Source organism: Siphateles boraxobius, unplaced genomic scaffold (assembly GCF_051911475.1).
Source record: "Siphateles boraxobius isolate OS27281-9 unplaced genomic scaffold, OSU_SipBor_1 15, whole genome shotgun sequence".
NCBI lineage: Eukaryota > Metazoa > Chordata > Actinopteri > Cypriniformes > Leuciscidae > Siphateles > Siphateles boraxobius.
The window spans coordinates 1,229,229-1,247,781 of NW_027508755.1; the positions used below are offsets into that span (position 1 = coordinate 1,229,229).

Genomic DNA, 18,553 nt, shown 5'->3' on the forward strand with positions numbered 1-18,553 from the left:
ATCTGTAGTAGAGGCAAAGGCTGACCTTCAAATTGGGGATATCGGGGGACAGGTACAGCATGGAAGAGGGGGTTTTGGGCTCAGTTTAGCTCCTCCTAAATGGCACAAGGCAGGCCCAGCTCAAAGGAGGAAGCTGGTAGTCAACGAGGTGCGAAAGCAGGAGGAGAGGATGAGATGTATAAAGGCCATTTCCCAGGCCAAGCAGGGAGAGTGGATGAGATGGGAGAGTGTGGAACAACGAAAAATGGGCTGGCAAGACCTTTGGTCAATGGAAGAGAGTAGGATCAGTTTCCTTATTAGGTCAACATATGATGTTCTCCCATCACCGCAGAACCTAAACCTCTGGGTAGGAGAGGATCCCTCTTGTCCTTTGTGTTCATCACCTGCCACATTAAGGCACATTTTGACAGGATGTAAGGTGGCTCTTAGCCAAGGTCGGTTTACTTGGCGCCATGACCAAGTATTGCGATGTTTGGCTTTAGCATTGGAAGGCAAGCGTAGTATGACCAATAAGTTGCCGCCTGTTCTAGCAAAACATTACACGCAGAAGACAATATTCCTCCGCCCAGGCGAGCAACCACCAAGAAAAGGTGCTAACACCAATTCTCGCCCAGGACAACTGGAAGCTGCTAGGGACTGGAAGATGCTGGCTGATCTTGATCAACGGCATATTTTTCCACCTGAGATTGCCACCACTAACCTACGACCAGATATTGTTTTGTGGTCTGGATCAGCACGCATTGTTCAACTGATAGAGTTAACAGTGCCATGGGAGGATGCGGTAGATGAGGCATATGAGAGAAAGAAATTGCGGTATGCTCATCTGGCCACTGAAGCAGAACAGCGAGGATGGAGAGTCCAGGTTTATCCAGTGGAAGTGGGTTGTCGAGGTTTTGTGGCACACTCTACAACCCGGTTCCTCAGAGACGTCGGATTCAGTGGTCAAGAGTTGCGTCGCACAGTAAAGAACTTATCTGAAGCAGCAGAAAGGAGCAGCAACTGGCTGTGGTTGAGACGGAAAGATTCTAGCTGGCTGAGTACAGGCCGCCATGCTACGGTTTCGTAGAATTCTTGAAAACTTGAAGGGTGTTGGTTTATTTGTAAAGGTTGTATAGTATTTACAGTCATTACGTTCCTGTGTATATTGCATGAATGACGGGATGTTGGGCAGATATTGTGTTTTGCGGTAGGTGGGATGCCATACGGAACCGTTGCCACTGAAACTGCATATTAACGCACCAGTGGGGCTCGACAGCCTTAGTCAAACGGGTTGGCGCGTATGGTTGGGTTGCGGAGAGATTGTGAGATTGTGGTTAGGTCTCAGCAGCACTGTTGGTTTATTTGTAGAGGTTGTATAGTATTTACAGTCATTACGTTCCTCTGTATATTGCGTGAATGACGGGTGGTTGGGCAGATATTGTGTTTTGCGGTAGGTGGGATGCCATACGGAACCGTTGCCACTGAAACTGCATATTAACGCACCAGTGGGGCTCGACAGCCTTAGTCAAACGGGTTGGCGCGTATGGTTGGGTTGCGGAGAGATTGTGAGATTGTGGTTAGGTCTCAGCAGCACTGTTGGTTTATTTGTAGAGGTTGTATAGTATTTACAGTCATTACGTTCCTGTGTATATTGCGTGAATGACGGGTGGTTGGGCAGATATTGTGTTTTGCGGTAGGTGGTATGCCATACGGAACCGTTGCCACTGAAACTGCATATTAACGCACCAGTGGGGCTCGACAGCCTTAGTCAAACGGGTTGGCGCGTATGGTTGGGTTGCGGAGAGATTGTGAGATTGTGGTTAGGTCTCAGCAGCACTGTTGGTTTATTTGTAGAGGTTGTATAGTATTTACAGTCATTACGTTCCTGTGTATATTGCGTGAATGACGGGTGGTTGGGCAGATATTGTGTTTTGCGGTAGGTGGTATGCCATACGGAACCGTTGCCACTGAAACTGCATATTAACGCACCAGTGGGGCTCGACAGCCTTAGTCAAACGGGTTGACGCGTATGGTTGGGTTGCGGAGAGATTGTGAGATTGTGGTTAGGTCTCAGCAGCAAGAGGGAAGAAGAGGTCAGTAAACTGGGCTGAGTTGAGTGGGGGACGGAGGGGGGTGACTCTGGGACGCCAGAGTCACTGTCGAGCCCTCTTGAGGTGTCGTGGGCTAGTCGACGAAACACTGAGGATGGAAGGTGCCCACTTGAAGACCCTAGAGATGTTCCCTACTCCGCTCAATCCAGAGGGTTGTTATGGGGGGACCGCACTGTGGTTGCAGCCGTTGTGTGTGCTGACGCGCAAATACACTATTAACACCAGACAGAAGGAGATTCACGTCACCAGATGGAAAGAAGCGTAAATGGATGGAGAAGCATAGGTTACTTTAAACCTACGTCTTAGTTGGTGCTTATCTTGGCGAAAGCCGAGTAAAAATCAGCATGAAGTTTTAACATCTACTCTCGTGTAATGGAAATCATGAGATGAGAGTCCAGTTCACGCACCGGATACTCCGTGCCATGATAATCTATTTTCTACTATATTTACTTCTTATTTATTAAATCCAGGCAATTGGTTGATGAAAAATTAATTAAAATTAAGATACAATTAATAAAAAACGAAATTTACTTTAAAGAAAGGCTTTGTGCTTTCTGAAGTCGCTTTCAGAGCGGTCATGTCCGTAACGGAGAACTGTCACAACTGTCACAGAACTGTAACATTGTTTTTTTCCTCATAAATGCGAACACAAAAAATAAAATAAAAAATAATATTTTATGTTCTGTGGAGGCCGACCCTTCTTCATCCGGTTATTAGCCTACTTTTGTTTTGCGCAGTGTAGCCTAATTCGTAGAATTATTAAAATATATTTTGCCACCTAAAAGGTAAAGATTTGTTGTGTCACGTCACATGTGTATTTCGCTCATATTAAATATAAAACGCATGTGTAGACTGATATTTTTCTAATGTCTTGACTCCTTCATTAAGGGGGTATGGATGCAGATTCAGATGGAAACAAATTCAGTTTTAATGCATTTTCTGATAATTTATATTTCAAGTTTTGACTGCAAATGTCACGTCCATAACGCTGGAATTGGCCTATTTTATAGAATTTATCCTCAACTATTTTTTGGGGTGTAGGTCTGCGTATTTTATTATGTTAACTTAAAATAATTCTAACATCTAACACATCTAACACATCACACTCCACTGTTATGGTGGCAATTTCAGTAGATTTACTCACTAACATTGTTGTGGAAACACAATAAGCATGGAAACTAAAGTATGGTAGTATCGTACAGCGCACATTCTATCAGCTGCAGTTCTGGCTCCTCAGTCCCAATACACTCAACGTACATTCATATCACATGTTAATGCCGCGGTAGATTTACACTCACAGGAAACTGCACTTATTCGCAATCACAAAAGTTCATTATTTGCTCGTGCTTTAAAGCTATGCCGGGTAAACATTTAATTGAGCGTTCTGTACATGATGCACTTTTTCTGAGCGCGTACTGAAGTGCGCACGTACTGTCAGACAGCGCCAAACTGGATTTTTGTTTGGTCAGACCCATTTGATAGCGATGGGGGACCGAGACCGAGAGAGCTACATAAAGCTACATAGAAAAAATATTCACCAAGCAAGCAACTTTGAAATTTTGCTGTTTTCATGAATACAAAAATTGGGTGACTCCCCCTAGACTAAAAAAAGTTGAATGACCCTCCCCTCAACAAAGAATAAAAAGACATGACACTCCCCTATTTTCCTCCAGTGGCTCTTCCCTTAAATACCAAACGGTCCCTCAGCAACAGCTTTGTGATTCTACAACATATGATCATCAGTATTTTTATTATAATCCAAAATATTTAATAAATATTGTTCTGATCAAAACACTTTCAAATGAATTTATTTAGAAACACAGACATCAATAATCAGCCTGTGAATCTCAACAATGGTGACAATAATAATGCATGCTGCAGTGGCTGCCACCAATCACAACTCATTAATGGCTCCCATCATGCATTGCGGTATGAATAAATTATGATCTGAATACGCAATAAGGACTTCATAACACACAATTGTGACTTTAAAACACGATGTTATGACTTTATATCACGCAATTCTGGCTTTATATCACGCAATTCTGGCTTTATATCACGCAATTCTGACTATAACACGGAATTGCGACTTTATATCACGCAATAAGGACTTCATAACACACAATTGCGACTTTATATCACGCAATAAGGACTTCATAACACACAATTGTGACTTTAAAACATGCAGTTATGACTTTATATCACGCAATTCTGCCTTTATAACACTCAATCGCGACTTTATATTAAGCAGTTCTGACTTTATAACACAATTGCGACTATATCATGCAATTCTGACTTTATAACACAATTAAGACTTTAAATCATGCAATTCTGACTTTATAAAATGACTTTATAAAACGCAATTGCGACTATATCACGCAATTCTGACTTCATAACACATAATTGCGACTTTATATCATGCAATTCTGACTTTAAAACACGCAGTTGTGACTTTATATCATTTAATTCTGACTTTAAAACACGCAGTTGTGACTTTATATCATGCAATCCTGACTTTATAACACATAATTGCGACTTTATTTCATTAAATTCTGACTTTTTAACACACAATTGCGACTTTATATCACACATTGCGTTTCTGACTATAACACGCAATTCTGACTTTATATCATGCAATTCTGACTTTATATCAGGCAATTGCGACTTTATATCATGCAATTCTGACTTTATAACACGCAATTGTGACTTTATATCACACAATTCTGACTTTATAACACAAAATTGTGACTTTATATTACGCAATTCTGACTTTTTAATTCTGTAATTCTGTAATTTAATTGTAATTCTGACAATTGCGTAATATTAAGTTGTAATTGCGTGTTTTAAAGTCCGCAATTGCAAATTTATATCATGCAATTCTGACTTTATAAAATGCAATTGCGAGTTTATATCACGCAATTATGTCTATAACTTACAGTTGCGACTTTATATCATGCAATTCTGACTTTTTAACACGCAATTGCAACTTTATATCACGCAATTCTGACTTTATAACACAAAATTGCGACTATATCACGCAATTCTGACTTAATATCACGCAATTGCGACTTAATATCATGCAATCGCAACTTTATAACATGCAATTGCGACTTTATATTACAATTGCTACTTTATATTACGCAATTCTGACACGCAATTTTGACTTTATAACATGCAATTTTGGCAATTCTGACTTTATAACACGCATTTGCGACTTTATATCATACAATCCAGACTTTATAACTTACAATTGCGCACTTTATATCAAGCAATTCTGATAAATAGTTAGAATTTCCAGATGTAAACTCGCAATTGTAAGAAACATATTCAGAATTGTGAGATAAAAAGTCACAATTACCTTTTTTATTTTTCATTCTGTGGCAGAAACAAGTGTCCATAATATCCTAATATAAACATTCAAAATCCTATTTCAATTAAGCCTTCATTCCACTTAATGTGTAAACTCGGCTCTGTGCAAAATAAACAAATATTTGAAGGGTGTCATTGTCTTTGCCTGTTGTTCTATCATGATCAAATGCACCATGCAAACAGAACAAAGAAGCACCTCCTCATAGGATACACTCTTAAATATAAAGGTTCTTTACTGGCTTTAATGGTTCCATGAAGAACCTTTAACATCCATGGAACCTTTCCATCTCTTAAAAGTTGTAAAGATTTTTAAAATGTTCTTTACACTACAAGAAAAAAAATATTTTAAGAACTGTTCTCTGAAAGGTTCTTTGGGACCAAAAATTGTTCTTCTATGCTATCCCAGCAAAACACCCATTTTGGAACTTTTATTTTTGAGAGTGTACGGCCAGGACAATGCTGTCATGCACTTTAATGTGTATAATTATAACTTGAGTCATAAAATTAAAACTTGATTCAAATTGTGTCAGTAAATCATCAGAAATAATTGTGAGTTTAATTGATCAAACACTGCCTGACACTACACAGAGCAGTGTTAAATTAACACCAGGGAATTGACTGTGTTCATATGGGACCCACCACCAGGGTGTTAAAAGTAACACTGAAACAGTTAATTAGATAATTAATTGAGTGACGATTGAAGACACCTGATGATAACAAGCAGAATCACTAAAGAAAAGAGAAACAAAAGAACTACAACTGACTTCCAGACACAGCGTTAGATGAAATCTCTCTTATTACACACACCAGTTTGACATTATTTCTGTCATTTATCGACACAAGTTCTTTTTGAGAATTAATAGAGGTTTAGATGTTGAAGTTTTATTGAAAATGTTTGGTCACCATTATGGTGATCAGTATTTCCATCAGTTGGCCGGTTTGACTCTTTAAAGTTTATTTATGTTTGTAGTTGTTTTTGCAACAGTGTTTAATGAAACACATGTGTTGCAAAGGAAACCATAAACAAAGACAATCAAATGATGGTTCATCATCATCATCATCATCATCATCATTATCATAAATAAAAGTGTTTGACAAATGTCATCACTGACCGAAAAAGGCTACTTTTTTTTTTTTGCAAAGATCACACAATCTGAATTTTAATTTCTTAATATATTGTGAGAAAAGAAAACACACTAACATCATGAATCTCAACAATGATGACATGCTTCATGCTGCAGTGCATGCTGGGAGCCATTAGTTTTATAATATGGTGATTCATATGCTAATTCTTGATGTCTGTGTGTGTCTTAAAAAAATTGCCCCATTATGTATTTTAAAAATCAAAGGTCAGAATGTCTGATCTAGGGGCAAGAAGTTATTGTTGGTGAAATAATCTATTAGTGCGTGTGCGTGTTCTCACCGTCAGTGTGCACTCCAACAATGAGGTAGTCCCCCATAGCCTTGGCTTGTCGAAGTTGGTTGGAATGACCATAATGGACCATGTCATAGCTAAGAAGAAGGGAAGATGAATGAAGACACATGTTATAGAGGCTAGAAAGGTGGTAGAATTTGACCCAAGCTTATTGCAAAATACTCTGTTGATATAGTACATCTAGGATGTGTGGAAACATTATGATTAAAAGAATTTTGATATCCACATAATATCAAAATAGTTCACATTAGAAAGGGAATGAAAAACAAATCTGCAATTAAATTATGATACAGCTTATAATCTATCTATCTATCTATCTATCTATCTATCTATCTATCTATCTATCTATCTATCTATCTATCTATCTATCTATCTATCTATCTATCTATCTATCTATCTATCTATCTATCTATCTACCTACCTATCTATCTATCTAATTTAAAAAGACAAAATAGCCTATTTTAGGAACATTACTTTTTTTACATTGTGACATAATACTGTTTCTTTACTTTTTTATCGTGTTTAAAAAAAATAGTAATTTTCTCAATGGTGATTCTCATCATTAATGAAATACAGTAATTAAAAACATTAAAACACCATAAAGAACCATAATTTCACCATAATATGATTTTGGAGTGATATATAACCTAAACATGTGCTAAACATTTTTGTAGATGAATAAATCAATTTTCTTATTTACTTATTTACCTTTATTTGACCAGGAGAAAATTCTCACTGAGATTAAAATCTCTTTTACAGTCCTGGCCAAAACAGGCAGCCGAGTTTGCATATGCAATTTATACATCAAAGTAACAACATACAATACAATCCGACAAACAACATAAAAACATAATACATGAAACCATCTAAAACATTTACACACCATTCAAATTTACACGTAGGTAAATCTTAAAATGACTACAAGACAAATATTTTTTTAGCTTCATCTCAGTCTGAAGAAGATTAAAGTCCGAGGTAGTGGCATATTTGAAGGAGGATTAACCAAGCTCAGTTCTGGGCACACACACATAGAGCACACACAGATTGTAATTCGTTCACTTATTACTCACCAGATTGACTTTATTTCTGTCAGACGTCTACATAAGTTCTTATTGAGAATTAACAGAAATTTAGATGTTTTATTAGATGTTTTATTGACGTTAACATGATGATGATCAGTGTTTGCTTTAGTTGGTCTCTTGATCCTTGACTTTTAGACATTATATTTTCTCTGTCTGCTGTACCTGTGTTTGTAACACACATTTGCTATGCCAGGAAAAGCCAAAAGAGAACAAATGTTCAGGTGATGTTGGCTTTTCTTGATGAGAACCACTTTAAAAAAGTTATTATCTTTAAACGTCTAGTTTACGTACCAATTGCAGTTGGCTGTTTCTTTTCTGAACAATTGATGTAGTGAATCACCTAGATTCCATAATCATTTTTTTTTGAGTTTTTATTAAATTTATTTTTAATAATAATAGCACTGTCTAATGAGGATCATAAAGTGCAACAAACAGATTATGATAATGTGAAGGGGCACTCTAAAAAATTCTGGGTTGTTTTAACCCAAATTTGGGTCAAATATGGACAAACCCAGCCATTGGGTTACTTTTTTTAAATTACATTTTTAACCCAATGCTTGAGTTTGTCCATATTTGACCCAAAATTGGGTTAAATTAAAACAACCCAACATTTTTTAGAGTGGGGGTGGGAAAACTGTCTTTCGTGTTCAAATCTTTAAATCTTAAAGGTCTTAAAATACACTCAATACATTTGTTTGTTGTAACTTTGGAGATGTTTTAATGTATCGGCCTCATTTTGAGATTCGCAGCAGAGCACATGCTTAGCACTGTGATTGTTAGTTTAGTTTAATGATTGATTGACCCAGCGTCAGCTGATCAGACCTGCATTTCAACCATGTCATGTGGTTAATGCACACCACGACATGTTTGGTTATTCGGTCAAACAAACCCATTAACACATTAAAAGATACACCAGACTGCCCTTCGTTTTACCTTAATCATTTTACCTAATAACATGCTATTTATAGTTGTCTTTCTGAAGGGTTTCTCTGCCCATCTCAAAGAGGAATCCACTGTCTTTTTGCTGACTAAGTGCTGACCATTGCTCAACACAGCTTAATGTGTTCTTGAGCGTCAAACATTACGTGATCTTGCTCTCTGCCCTGGTCACGATATGGCAGGGAGAGGTTAAATTACATTTTACTATGAATGGAGTTCAGCTTAGACATCCTGACCATTCAGGGTTGGTGATGCACTTTTTTGCATTGTAAAAAGCGCTTTATAAATAAATGTGACTTGACTTGACTTCTTTGCTCACAATAGCGTTTATCTATAGTGAAAGACACGTCACGATAGAAGAGCTCAAAGACAAGAGTTAAAAAACAAGCTAAAATGCATGGTTACGATTGCATTTGTATGTCACATTTGCTTTTGTTAACACTAACAGGTAGGTTTAGGCTTTAGTGTAAGTGTACAATATTTTAAAATGGAGCATTAAGATTAGCGCCACTCACTGGACATTTCAGCTCAGAACTCAACATTTATAATTGAGCTTCGTTGAGAATTCAGAGTACATTTTTAAAAAATGCTTGCAGCATTCTTAGACAAATTTGGTGGCCTTGGAGTTTTACAACTTGTGTACAAATCTATTGTAGAGAGTGTATTCACTTTTCATCTCCCAGCCTGGTATGATCACTTTAACTGCAGATCTAGAACAAACTCTTAGTATAACTCCATTGTACATTAGCATAGAGTTAGCATACAACTCTATGCTGAAAGGGGAAAGAAAGAAGCCAGGATTATTCTTGCAGAGAGTTATCACTCTCTCTTCCAGTCAGTATGAGTCCTTGAAATCAGTTAGGCGTTATACAATCCCTCTAGTGAATAAAAATGTGTTTAAGAGGTCTTTTCTTCCATTCTTTTTTATTAAAATTCTCAAATACGCAAGTGATCGATAAACCAAATGACAGTGGCATGAACTGTATTTTTATATCTATGTAATCTGAATCTGTCTGTGCTTTTTTGTTCTGGGTTTTTATCCTTTTTTTTACACTACTGCCTGTATGTGCTGGTGAGCCAAAGACAATTTTCCAGCTTGGTGGACAATAAAGAAATACAATACAATGTATTATATACAATACAATAAATGGTTAGATTTTTAAAAATGGTTATAATAATAGAAAAAACACCATATGCTTTTCCATGGTTTCTTTAGCAGAGCATCATTCCATGTACTCGTGTTCTCATCTCCTGATTTATCAGTCTGTCAGTCTTGTAATTTGGTTACTCTGTGTTACTCTTTCCTTTGGGCCAGTTACTCCATCGGATCCCTTTCCTCGCCTGAACAGCCGGACATCGAGACTGTCCATCTTGGTGTTGACCCCTGTCTCGGGTTCTGGCTCTCAGATTTCTCTGAGGATACGATCTGCATTCTCCAGGCTTCAACACGTACCTTAGAGAAGATCTGCTCCCAGATTTAACCAACCCGGTATATGCCAACGCTATCTCACGACCAATTCATACGAATGATTAAAAGGTGGCTAATGCTCAACTTCTTACAAAATCGTATGACCTCACTCATACTCATTTATGACAATACAATACAATAAAAAACAGATTTGTATTGTATTGTCAAATGTGTGTTGAATGTAAACTCCTATTAGGAATTACACCATTCAATGTGAATTTATCTGAGAATATTCTTAAATAAGGAAATCTATTCAGTGATTGGTCCAATATCCCGTTTGTGGCACAGCAAAGTGTCGTGAATCATCTCTAAGACTGACATTTAAGTTTTAGTCCTACACTTCACTTAAATTACGACTGAGATCCTTGATAACTAAATTCAAGCACAGCTTTGGTTTAGGTTTAGGGGCGTGGTTAGGGGAAGGTAATTTATCATATGAATTAGGCAACTTAGGCTACGAATTGCCGTGAGATCGTGTTGTTATTGCACAGCCTTCAGAGAAAGAAGCTTGTGCCTAAAAGTAGAATGTGGCCCACTTACTTCAACCTGGCTTGTTTGTCTGTCCTGACATTTCTGGACGATCTGAATATAAAAATATATCTTTCAGTACCCGTATTTATCAAACTTTTAGTCTTAAGTTTGAAAGTAGGAGTACATTTCATGAATTCTCACCACTTAAGTAAAAAAGCAAGTTATCAAATTTGTTAAAGCTAAGAATCACTCTTACTCTCTCAGTCATTTAAGACAGCTCGAGAGGTTACAATCTAAAAAATGCTGGGTTGTTTCAACCCATGTTTGGGTCAAATATGGACAAACGGAACCGTTGGGTTTAAAATTTAATTAAAAAATGTAAACCATTGGTTGGGTTTGTCCATATTTGGCCCAAACATGGGTTGAAACAACCCAGCATTTCTGTGATGCACTGATGAGAATCTTTCAGGACAGGAAGAATGTTTTTGAAGTGTTTGGCGACGAGCAGTTCATCATTCGGTATCGTTTGGCCAGAACATCTTTCATCATCTTTCTCAGCGCTGGTTAATGTTGGGCTGAACCTTTTATAATATGTTTCTGCTGTTCGACTCATTCAGCAAAAGTAGTGCTTCTTTCTCCCGCAGGTTGGCTAATTATATCGTAAAACCTAGCTTATATGGAAGGTCTGTTAACAACACACCGGTTTAAAATGAGTATTTAAGAAATGGTGGAAAACGTGTTTCATCTTTCATTTCCAATGTGTTTATCATAATGTATTCTCTTGAAAATGTTGTATTGTCCAATGTGTGTTGAATGTAAACTCCTCTTAGGAATTACACCATTCAATGTTAATTTTATCTCAGAATATTCTTAAATAAGGAAATCTATTCACTAATTGGTCCATGCCTATATGTCGTCATCCAATATCCCGTTTGTGAATCATCTCTAAGACTGACACTTAAGATTTAGTCCTACACTTCACTTAAATTACGACTGAGATCCTTCATAACTAACTTTTAAGTGCAGCTTTGAGCCTTTGAGCTTTGAACTCTTAAGTCAATTCTTAACAGTGTTCTTGTGAGTAATTCTCAGAGGTTTGATAAATACAGACCCGATCTATCATAACAAATATCATATACAAACAAGTCTCCGTTGTCGAATCTGAGTAATAATGGTGTAAACCGTCATCACACCAGAAAACACCTGCTGTAAAACCCTAATTCCCTTGAAGGAGGCACTTCTTCTGTGAATCTATTCTCTAACAGCGAAAGAACTTGCAGCCATAAATTTGGAGAGTCCTGAAAACAAAGTGACAGAAGCACTACAGGGTGTCGAGGAAAGAGGCACAGACCTCAGTCTTTGTGAATACTTCATCCCTTTCCTGCTTAAAATATCTAACAGAAAGCCCTTCTCCTTCTCTCGGGTCTCTGTGAGATCCAGCCACTGTTTCTCGGTCGCCACTAACTAAAAACAGGGAGACTTCAGATTTTAATAGCAGACTTTATGAGCTGCATCTCGAAAATCAAATACAAGCTATATTAAAGGAAGTTTGTTGTGTGGGTTATTTATTGTTGGGTTATTAAGTTATAACCATTAGTAAGTTAAAGGATTAGTTCACTTTCCTGATAATTTACTCTCCCCCACGAAGATGTTCATGTCTTTCGTTCTTCAGTTGAAAAGAAATTAAGGTTTTTTAGGAAAACCTTATGGATTTTTCTATGGATCTTCCTCCATATGGTGACTTCAATGGGGTCCAACGTGTTGAAGGTCCAAAAGTGAGTTTCAGTGCAGCTTCAAAGTCTCTACACGATCCCGGACGAGGAATATGAGTCTTATCTAAACAAACCAGCGGACATTTTATAAACATTTATATACTTTTAACCACAAATGCTCGTCTTGCACGTCCACGACTTCACGCATTACGTAATCCCGTTGAATGGTCACGCTTGACGTAGGGGAAAATCTAATTTTCTCCTCCAACTTCAAAATCATCCGACATTTTATTTATTTATTTGTTTTGTAAAAGGCTTTAGTCTTTGCACGTTGGCTTTGTAAACACTGGCTTTGTAAACACATTGTAAACACTTCCACCTTCGTCACGCGTGACCTATCAACGTGATTACGTAATATGATTCGCATCACAGAGCACTAGCACTAGTAAGCACTAGCAAAGACGAGCATTTGTGGTCAAAAAGTATATAAATGTTTATTTTAATTTATAAAATGTCCACTGGTTTGTCTGGATAAGACTCTTATTCCTCGTCTGGGATCGTGTCGAGACTTTGAAGCTGCACTGAAACTCACATTTGGACCTTCAACCCGTTGGACCCCATTGAAGTCACTATATGGAGAAAAATCCTGGAACGTTTTCCTCAAAAATCTTCGACTGAAGAAAGAAAGACATGAACATCTTGGATGACCTGGGGGAAAGTAAATGATCAGGACATTTCAATTCAGAAGTGAACTACTCCTTTAATAGAGATCCCTCTCAATACACTCTACAAAGTCCTCTTCGTTTCCATTGAATAGATGCAGGGATTTTAAAAACGCACTTAAAAATAATGTATAGTACACAAAATTTAGGAACCGGTATACTGTAAGTCACCTTCATTTATACAGAGCTTTTACCAATATGGACTGTTTCAAAGCAGCTTTACAGTGATAATAGGAAATTATCAGAAACAGAGATTGTTTGGCTTTACAGCAGCTCTAGAATAAAGTTTAACTGAAAACTTTTAATGTGTTCTGGCCGTTCATTTACTCGAGAATGCAAACTTTATCAAAAAGGTTTAGTAAACTTCAAAATTGTGAATCCGTGAAAACAGCCATACCTGGTATACCAACCAACACAAATACGTGTCTTTCAGGACTTCCACTCACGCATGTCCACCATTGGCACATATTATAGCCATTTAGGACTTTAGAACCTCTATGATGAGAGTGATGGAGATGGGAACTGCCACACCGTTGCTGAACTAAGCCTGAAATTGTGGTGAAGTCAGAGATAGCTGGGTTAGTGATGTGTACTGGAAAAAAAGGGCTGTTTACAGGACAATGAGATCTGGTAAGAGTTCATCCAAGTTAAACTGAGAGGCTCTCTGGAGAAATGATCAAGCTCATCATCCAATCCCCAGGACCCAATCGCAGAACACAAGCCACGAGCGATGGACAATCTTACACTCAATGCATTTACCATGAGGGGCTTTGCACACGAGGAAGCGGGGACATGGGGGAACACACTTTTGAATCCCATTTTTGTGCACCTGATTGGAATCCGATTATATTTAGGAAAAAAATTCCATGAAATACGATTTTTACAAATCCATTTTGAGCCATAAGGGGTTTAAAATCCTGCATTTCTGGAAATCCGTTTCATTCTGACAGCTCTGACCGGATTTCAAATGGTTTATGTCACTGTCTCACGCCTAGTAAAATGGAAACATCACATGTTGTTAAAGGAAACATGCTTTAAAGGCCTCCTGAAATCAAAATGTAAGTTTTTTAGTTTTTAGTATGACTATTTTAGCCTTAAGGTTATGAATAAGCTGGTGTGCTCCAAAACAATGACAAAATTCGCATTTAGGAAATATATCCATTCAAAACTTACTCGGATCAGCTAAAATGGATCAGGAAATTTTACCGACATCACCGGACTTCAGCTTCTCATCACATCTTCTGTCCAATCACATGCTCTCTAGAATCTGAAGCTCCACCCCCTCAACACCCTCTGGCCGAAGGGGCATTGACACACAGAGCAATATGGGTTGGAGTGTGTGTTCGGTTGCTCAAACGCTCCAGTTTTACTCGGTTATGTTTGTTAAGAATGAAATGGCTAGAATTTATTCACACTTCTACTACTGAATCCAACGAATCATCAGCGCTCGGATTCACTTCCATGTACGACTGCAGTCTGGGAGGGAAACTAAATGCTATTGGCTGTTTGAAAAGGGGGAGGAGCCATTCATTATGTCCCGCCTCAGCTCCTATTTTAGTGGAAACGCATCAAACAAAGGTTTCCAAGACACCTCAGTGGGACTTAAAAAGGATAGTTCACCCAAAAGGGATTTTTTTGTTTGTTTTTCCAAACCGGTATAATTTTCTTTGTCCTGTTGAACACAAAAGAAGATATTTCGAAGAATGTGGGAAACTAAATGCTATTGGCTGTTTGAAAAGGGGGAGGAGCCATTCATTATGTCCCGCCTCAGCTCCTATTTTAGTGGAAACGCATCAAACAAAGGTTTCCAAGACACCTCAGTGGGACTTAAAAAGGATAGTTCACCCAAAAAGGATTTTTTTGTTTGTTTTTCCAAACCGGTATAATTTTCTTTGTCCCGTTGAACACAAAAGAAGATATTTTGAAGAATGTGGGAAACTTCCATAATATATTTTTTCTACTATGGAAGTCAAAGCGGCCTGGTTACAAACTTTCTTCAAGATATTCTCCTTTGTTTGAGGCAATGAATCGTGTTTTCATGCGGGCTTCAAACAGTCGTCACACCTGGAAGCTGCTTTAGTTACTGACGCAGCGCCACAGAGAAACAGCATCATGAGGTGAATCTCTGTCTGAATGTGACATTCTCCTATTATACAGTGAATGGATTTACGGGAAAAACAGTCAGGTGTGGGGGGGCGGGGGGTTGTGTTTACACTGCCTCTCATTGGTGGTTCATTGCACTGTCTAATATTCTGGCATCCCAAACATTCGGCAACATTCGGGGGGAAAAACCATCACACAGGCAGACAGAAATGGCTGGAATTCAGAAAGAGAAAGGCTCAATAATCCTGTTCATCATGCATTGCACATGAATCCAAACACCTCTCTTCAGCAACACACACTCTCACGGTTTAATTAATCACACACAGCCTGCTTTTAGAAAGAAATAATATACTAATATCTCAACTTAGACACCCAAACCAAAAAGCACGTTAGATAGCGAGCTTATTTCTCCACGTGTGTGTTATAGAACAAGTAAATCACGTGTGTTAGTGTGCATATGTGAGAAATGGCTAGTGTTTTTCAATATAAGTGAAACTTACAATAAATCCAAAAAATATTTTCAATATAATCATCACTATTGTGTTTGCTGTTATTGTATAAAGCAGTTATTGTTATTAAAACAAATATGCAACTTTTCTTCTTACTGTATTGGTCTGTTTAGACATAAGTTTGATTTCAGCAGAGATTTAGTTCACATAAAATCAAAAGTCATGTGAAGACTCCCAATATCATGTTATATTGGAAATGATGCCAGTGGAAATGATGCCAATATTAACCTCATAGGAAAATCAACCTTAATAGCATTCGTCTATTTAACTGCATGAATATAGCATCTTATATATAAATATATATTAGGGATGCACGATATATCGGCAACCATATCGGTATCGGCCAAATATGTTATTTTTTAATGTTATCGTTATCAGCCCAAAAAGAAAATTTGCCCGATATATTAAAACCGATAAATAATGTATTCTTTCCTTCAGCTGCGACACTTCAGATGTGCACTGTTCAACATGATGGTTTTAAATTGCTTGAAATATGATTGAAATCACTTCAAAAAAGGAAAATACAGTAAAGTGCAACATGTGCAGCGTAAATCTGTCAAATAGGCTACATAAAATTATAATGAGGACATTATTATAATTGTGTGATTGGATTTTATTGGTCAGACTTTTGTTTTTGTAATCAGGCTTATAAAATTATATTAAAATTTGGATTTATATTTATCGGCCAATATATTGGTTATCGGCTTTCAAATATAAATAATTAAAATTTTCATGTTTGTGCATCCCATATATTTATATTTAGTATGATTATCTATTAGAATGATTAAATATTCATAATTATTTTTTTTATTAATAGAATAGCCTAAATGTTAGTAGTAGTGGTGGTAGTAATATAAATGGAAACAGTAAAAACTTCTTGAGCATTCAATGTTAAAAGACTTTATATTAGACGTGTTGCAGTATGCAGTGCCTGTAAAATCTATAGTCCGGTCACATTCTCTTATTTCAGTGTGATCAGAGTCGTGGGCTCTTGTGTTTCTCCTGCAGAATCAGATATATATGCCAGTATATCAGATATATACTGTATATGCCAGTATATCGCAGTATCTCACTCACCATCCATCGCACCAGACGCGCACCGCGCGCCTCCTCTTCTCCGGACTGATCACATTATGCCCGTTCTTCATCATCTCATAAACCCCTGTTCGCCAGCACTAATCAACCGCAAATCACTGATAATACACTATATAGGTATTTAGTGTGTTACAGGACCGGGAACCCTCCAGGATAGCCGGCTTCTGCATTAAACGATGGTGACGCTGTAATAAGGGACAACGCCTCCTCGACCGGCCAGCAGAATTATGCATCGCACTACTGTGAAGGCTTTCTCATGAATATTCGCCATGTGAGGTGACGTTTGGCATAATTAATTTGCTGAAGGGCTAAGAGGCGTCGGCGAATGAAGGAATCCTGCTAGTCATTGCGTGGCTCGTGAATATTAATTTGCGTGCTGCATGCAACGTCACCACGACCACATGTATATGTACATGTACTTTGCCTTTGCTATAGTAGGGTTTGTGAGTTCGCTTCTTGGGAAGTGGCGTCATATGGCACAGACTCGTACGATAAGCGACATTATACTCTTACATAATCCCAGCTCTCGTGTCATGTGACCAGTTGAAATCCATACTAGCGGACTGTCTCTGCGTCTGGGACACGCGTCTCGTTTACAGGATGATGAACAGTGCACGAGTCGAGTTAATAATTCTGATGACGCGAGCACTACTGTTTTTCAATTTTTATTTAGATTTTTCGTGCACTTTTGTTGGCCTTAACATGCTCAAATGCTCTTGAAAATGAGCACATATATTCTGCTATGCTTCTGATCTGTGTTGGTGTTGTTTAATAACCAAATTTTAAATTTTAAAGGTGCTGTATGTAAGTTTTTGACTGTACTAAAGTAGGCTATTAAAATACCATGATATGTTTGCAGATATTTAGGAAATATGCTGAGTTTAGCCTACTCTACAGGCAGTTATTTTACTTTGAAATGTGCGTTAGAATGTGTAAACATACTGGAATGCACATTTCAAAGTAAAATAACAAAAACTTGTATTGATCTGTGTGACTTCGCCCACTGCCAGTGTGGAAAAGTTGTCTTAAAAAGCCTTCTAAAACTCGGAATAATTAGTTATACATAATTATTCACAGTATTTTGAAGTGCCCATGATAACAGTACATCTACTATATAGCCTACTGTATTAGGTGAAAAACAGTATGCAACAAAAAGAAGTATCTGAATTCACTCAAAAGAGTAGGTAAAAGCCCCGGACGACCTACTTCTGACATGTGGATATGATAGACACTTTACTTTACTTTGAGGCAACAGGAGAGGATTTGTGAACGTCAGTGAAGCGACACAACTGACGCTGGTAGATCATGTGATAAGGGCAAAATGGCGAATGCAGTACGTCCAGATTACATTCATACTATATAGAACATACTGTATCTCTTTTAGCAGTTGTGAAGTAATTACTTAGTAAAAAGCATACTCTCTTGAGTACTTATTTAAAATAAGCATCAATATAGACCTTATCGTGCCGAACAACTTCCGCACTCATGACTATGAGGATAAGAATAAGCTCTGCCCCCAACAGAATTGGGCTATTATGGGTTGTTTGAAAAACTGGAA

General features: G+C 37.7%; 1 protein-coding gene across 3 annotated transcripts in view; it reads right to left on the minus strand.

The window, feature by feature from the left end:
• LOC143738616 (ethanolamine-phosphate cytidylyltransferase-like) overlaps positions 1-17,334 on the minus strand; it is a 53,426-nt gene extending 36,092 nt beyond the window's left edge. The window contains exons 1-2 of one of the 3 annotated variants that reach the window (XM_077230632.1): positions 16,978-17,325; positions 6,883-6,971 (exon numbers count right to left, since the gene is read on the minus strand). In XM_077230632.1, the coding sequence (XP_077086747.1) occupies positions 6,883-6,971; positions 16,978-17,051 (163 nt within the window). In that variant the 5' untranslated portion in view covers positions 17,052-17,325. Of the gene's footprint in view, positions 1-6,882; positions 6,972-16,977 lie in introns of all 3 variants that reach the window. The other 2 variants (XM_077230630.1, XM_077230631.1) reach the window with 2 other exon arrangements.
• Positions 17,335-18,553: the final 1,219 nt, after the last annotated feature.